This window comes from Eubalaena glacialis, chromosome 9 (genome assembly GCF_028564815.1).
Source record: "Eubalaena glacialis isolate mEubGla1 chromosome 9, mEubGla1.1.hap2.+ XY, whole genome shotgun sequence".
Taxonomy (NCBI): Eukaryota; Metazoa; Chordata; class Mammalia; order Artiodactyla; family Balaenidae; genus Eubalaena; species Eubalaena glacialis.
The window spans coordinates 2,361,596-2,366,694 of record NC_083724.1 but is presented as its reverse complement, the minus strand read 5'-3'; the positions used below and the strand labels follow the sequence as shown (position 1 = coordinate 2,366,694).

Sequence of the window (5,099 nt, the reverse complement as noted above, 5' to 3'; positions counted from 1 at the left end):
GAAACGTGAGCGTCCCCTGCACAGAAGCCAGGGAAGCCTTTACACAATAGAGATACCGACTAATAACCTGTCACTCGTTTTTCCAATTGCTTTTTGGTTAAACAAGAATTCGTAACTTTGGTTTCCTTCCAGTTTTTCTCCTGTGGGTAAGTGTCTTCCCATCCTACTGCCATTCTGGCACGTGAGGGCATCACCTGTCTTATAAGGACGATACACACTCGCCTATTGGTTGAATTCAGCCCTCCTGGACCTCACCAGCTCCCCCGCTTAGCCAGCGCTGACAAATTCTCGCTGCCACCCGGCCAAATCCCCAGGACAGGCTCCAGCGGTGGGGCCCCTGGACTCATGGCAGGGTGGCCCTACAGCCCACCACACTCCTTCTCCAGCATGGCAGATAACTGCTTTTCAAGGTTTGGATTTGACTCGTGAAAAACGGTATCTGTGGTATTTTGGGCTGGTTATATCCTTTAAAAAAGGTATAAACTTTTTGAGCTTTAAACAGTCACGCTGTCAACGTGTTAAAAAAATAAGTTTAATGCAGGTGGCTCATTTCATAAAGAATTTCACAGGCACTCAAGACACCAAGCAGCGTTTTGTCCGCACCACCGTGACCCCCCTGCTGCCCCAGCCCCGTGGACACGTGCCCACCTCAGAGTAACGTGAGTCAACTAACACAAAACAAAGCTTTTAGGCAACAGCATGATTTGGTGCAAAACATGCTCTGCAGCGCCGAGGAGTGGGGTCCACGTGGGTCGGCTCCGCCGCCTGCCGTCCGGGTGACGGGGACAGACTCACTCCCACTTCCCTCGGAGGAGCCGTCCACTGACCTCGAGTGGACAGCCGTCCGACAAAAACTGGCTACAAATTAAAGAGCACAGTTTACAGCCAAGTGTTTTTTGCCTTCTTTACCTGATTTGGCTTTTTTTTCCAGTGGCACACAACTGCCCCGACAGCTCCCCCTGGTCACTGGGGGACCCGGCCAGGCAGGGTTGAAGGGGCTACCGCCCGTGCCCGCGGGTGTGGGGTGAAGTAGCATCGGCCTCCCTGTCACCCTCAATATGGGGCCCTCTGTCCCGCCTCTGGCTGTTGTCCCAGCTGACAGAGTGCCCCTCGCCTGCCCACAAGGCCTGCGGCTACCCTGTCCCCATCTGATGGAGGCCAGGGTGAGGGGTCTGGGCAAAATGCTGGCCCTCTGGTATGTTCTCTCTGCAACCGAAAGCCCCCCTGGACCACTGGTTCTTTCCAAGCCCACATTCATTTTTGCTTTGTACTCCCAGCTGCTCTAACAACCGCCGAGGCAGGGACAAAGGGGCCGCCGAGCCCCTCACTCGGAGGTCCAGCCCTGGTGCAACCCTGATTCCAAGAGGTGTTTCTTCCAACAGACACGTCTCGAACCTGGACGTTCCCTGAGGGGAAGAGAATGAAAGCCCCCCAAGGCCAGAAAGAAACTGAGTTACCTCCCCAGAAATCCACACTTGAAGAGATGACAACATCCAGCTGACATTCTCAACAGACCTGCCCGGGAGGAAGAGACGTGTGCCCTGGACCCGGCACTCCCCTGGGCTGGCCCCTGATCTAGGAACTGCCAAGCAAACCGAGGTGCCACTGAAGCCCAGCCTGGGACTCAGGACCCCCACGCCTCGCAGGGTAATGAATGGAGGAGAGTCCGTGGGCTGAGCGAGGACTCGGTGGCCCAGGGCGGAGTGAAGAGCTTGGTGGCAGTGTGGGGCATCAGCTGGTGGAGCCTGACGCTTCCCTAAGGCTGGGGCAGGGGCCGGGGGCGCACAGGAGGGGGCTGTGTGGCCAGGATCTCCCCTCCAGATCTGCACCTGGGTAGCACACCCCTCCCGGGGACCTCCCACACCACTGGTGACACCACTGCCCTGGAGAGGGGACAGGGACACAGGCTCTCCAAGTACAGACTGGACCCGTACCCCCCCCCCGCCCCCGCCCCGGGAATAGCTTGGAAAGTGCAGGCTGGAACCACAGGCAGGAGGCGCAGGAGACGCGGCCCCGAAACCACACACAGAAAGGGTCCGAGCAAAGACCAGCAGGAGGGAGGGCGCCAGTGTCCCCTTCACAGAAGTCTCAGCCCTTTCCTGAGCCGGAGACACAGACGCCGGGGGTGGGTTATGCCTCTGACACGGCGCGGAAAGGGCCCTGACCTACCGCGTCGAGAAAAGCGCCCGCCGCAGGTGCATCTACGGCCGGGTCGCCAGAAACCGTCCCCGGAAGAGCCCGCGGCGCCCTCACATGTCCACGAAGACCATGAAGCACCAGCCCAGGCCCCCGACCAGCAGCATGGTCACGTGGATGCCATAGACCAGCAGCTCGTTGAGGAGGCGGAAGTCCACGCGCCGGCGGCCCAGCAGCAGCAGCAGCGCCGACAGCTTGAGCTGGAAGCGCAGCAGGACGCGCACGCCCAGGTACTGCAGGCAGAAGAGGGCGGCCAGCGCGCCCCACAGCGCGGCTGTGAAGAGGCTGCAGCTGAAGTAGAGCAGGAAGCGGATGAAGCCGTAGAGCCAGCGTGCCCGGACGTACACGTCGAAGTTGTTGTACTTGGTGCGGGCCGGGCGGGAGGCACGCGCCGGGCCGCAGGCGGCGTGCAGGCAGGTGGTGTGCGGGCCCTGGAAGGAGCGCACCCGCCGGGGGATGGGCATGACCGGCATCGGGCCCGGGCGGCAGTCAGCATAGGCGTCGCGGGTGCCTGGGCCTGGGAGGCCGAGGCTGAGTCCCGGGGGAGGCGTGGCCCTGCAGGGAGAGCGACACGGAGAGGAGCCAGGTCAGCCGGGACACCAGCCAGCCCGGGGCCGCAGGGAGACCGAGCCTGGGACTTGGGATCCGCTCACATCCCCCGGGGTTACTCTTCCCATAAACGCTACTGAGGACACTCCAAAGGGACCCCCAATCACTGGGAACCAAAATTCCACCAGGAACACCAGGAAGAAGGGTCAGGACAGTGGCCGCAGGCCTCCTGGCAGTCAATGCCAAAACCCATGAGGAAAGGCCAACAGAAACCCTGGCTAACCTCCCCCTCCCCCAGGCTCGGCGAGTCCCCTTCACTGGACTCACCGTCCGGCTTTTATCTGGGATGCCCATGCCTGCCTGCACTTCTGTGGCTGCTTTATCCAGGGTGAATAAGTCCCCGAGTGGCAACCACAACAGGACAGGAGGAGGGAGAGGGTGTCCACAGGGCAGATGGGGGCCGTTCTCTTCAGCAACTTGACAGGCCAAGTGCTGGGGACCAGGCAGCCGGCACGGCTCTGGGCTCCCCTGCGGGGCCTGAACCCTCATGCTGTCGTTCACCAGGAGTGACCTTGGCCAGGTCACCTCACCCCGAGACCGTCTCTGCTCTGCACAGCGGGGATGTCGAGCGCTGGGCTCGCAGGGGTGCTGTGGTTAGCAGGCGTTACCGGGCAAGTGCTGCCCGTGCCTGGCAGAGAGGATGACGGCCCAGGGCCAGTGGTGTTATCGCAGGGCACGGGCCCGGTGGCTTGGGCCACCACAGGAGAGGAGGAACAGCAAGTGGTTCTCTAGTTTTGCCTGGCAATTGCCATTTATAGGTTGCCTGAATCGTGGCTGGAAACACAAAACTGGAAGTTCAGGACGTGTAAAATCGGAGCAGCAAAGTTGGTTACAGGCTCTGGGGAGGCACTGCCGAGGGCATTTGCGTCCCATCACATGGCTTGTAGCCTGAGGGCCTGCAGGGGGATTTCTGCTAGCTCCCTCTCCGGCCGCCCACTTGCTGCTCTGGCCGGAGGCGGAGGATGGGGAGGGCGGGCGCGTCCACCCTCCCCTGCCCACGGGCCCAGCCCTTCCCGCAGGTTTCGGTCAGAACGCGGTCTGACAGCAGCTAATGGCACTCAGACGTCGGTGCTCCCTTCACGCAGCGGAGTCGCGGCCCCAGGCGGGCCGCTCGCCATCCTCCCATCGCCACCTGGCCGCGGGCAACGCATCTGCGCCACGGGCTTCCAGGTCGGGGCCAGGGCGTCCGCGCGGCACCCACGCGCTCGCTTCTGGGGGGTGCCGGGCCCCAGATCCCGGAGGCAGGGCTGACCCGTGGCGCCCCCAGGAGCCGCCCCCGCCCCGCCCCGCCCGGGCACCCCCGCCCGCTCACCGGGTGCCCTCTCCGCGCCGGCGTCCCGAGCCGCGCGGCCCCCTGTCCCTCAGGGCTCCGGGAGCAGGGCGGCCGCATGGTGCCGACGGCGCGGCCCGGACCCTCACGCGTCCCCGCCCGGGGCCGCCCCGAAGGGCCAGGGGCTCCCGCGCCCGGTGGCCAGCGGCGTTTGGCCTAGCGTGGGAGCCGTAGCGCCGTCCCTCTGCGGCCACCGTAGGACTTTCCTCACGCCCCTCCGCCCGAGCCGACACGGAGAGCACCTCCCTCCCCCCAGCTCCGTGCCGACCCCGAGCGCCCGGAACTCGGCGCTTCCCCTGGGCGTACGTGCGTGCGTGCGTGCGTGCGTGCGCGCGCGGCGCGGCACGGCGCGCGGCCCCTGACTTTGCCACCCGACAATACGGCCACGCCTACGCCGCCGGCGCCTCGGCCCGTCCTGCGCAGGCGCAGATAGCGAACCTGAGCCGCAGAGTCCCCGGGCAGCTCCTCTGCTCATGCGCCGCTGCGCCCGAGGCGGTTGGCAGTGCGCAGGCGCGGGCCCTACGGGCGCAGCTGTTCTACCGGCTCCGGGAGAGCGCTTGCCAATGGTCCCGAGATCGGCCCCGGTCCTGCGTGTCTGCCGCCCGGCGAGTCTGAAGCGGACTGCGTGACACCACCCACGGACGCACGACCCCAAATGTAGGGAAGACTGGCCGGCTGACCACCCACGGACACCAAGGTCCCCAAATGTAGGGAGTCAGAGCGGACTGGCTGACACCCACGGAGCCCTGGGGTTGCCCTTTGCCAGGAGAGTGAGGATTTCGGTGTAGACGTGTTTAAACATTTTAATCCCATCGAGGTCAGGGTAGAGGAAACTCTTCACGCTCCTTGGATTTAGTCGGCAAGTTCCATTTGCCTGAATTCTATCAGTTGTGGAGAAGCTGCTAGTTGCACACGCGTGGGAGCGGCTGGTTCTGTCCCCCAGTGCCTGCGGGTCCTGGTCTTG

At 63.7% G+C, this 5,099-nt stretch overlaps 1 protein-coding gene across 2 annotated transcripts; it reads right to left on the bottom strand.

The window, feature by feature from the left end:
- Positions 1-512: 512 nt before the first annotated feature.
- TMEM250 (transmembrane protein 250) lies at positions 513-4,523 on the bottom strand. 2 transcript variants are annotated; one of them, XM_061200880.1, is made up of 2 exons: positions 4,118-4,523; positions 513-2,751 (listed from the first exon to the last, which is right to left on the bottom strand). In XM_061200880.1, exon 2 carries the CDS (start codon positions 2,667-2,669, stop codon positions 2,250-2,252), a length of 420 nt encoding a protein of 139 aa, XP_061056863.1. In that variant the 5' UTR covers positions 2,670-2,751; positions 4,118-4,523; the 3' UTR covers positions 513-2,249. The 2 variants fall into 2 exon arrangements, with proteins under 2 accessions (XP_061056863.1, XP_061056864.1); XM_061200881.1 differs by lacking the exon at positions 4,118-4,523 and adding an exon at positions 3,073-3,267.
- Positions 4,524-5,099: the final 576 nt, after the last annotated feature.

Coding starts and splice junctions, on each gene's coding strand:
- TMEM250 (XM_061200880.1), bottom strand. CDS start 2,669: ATGCCGGTCATGCCCATCCCCCGGCGGGTGCGCTCCTTCCAGGGCCCG.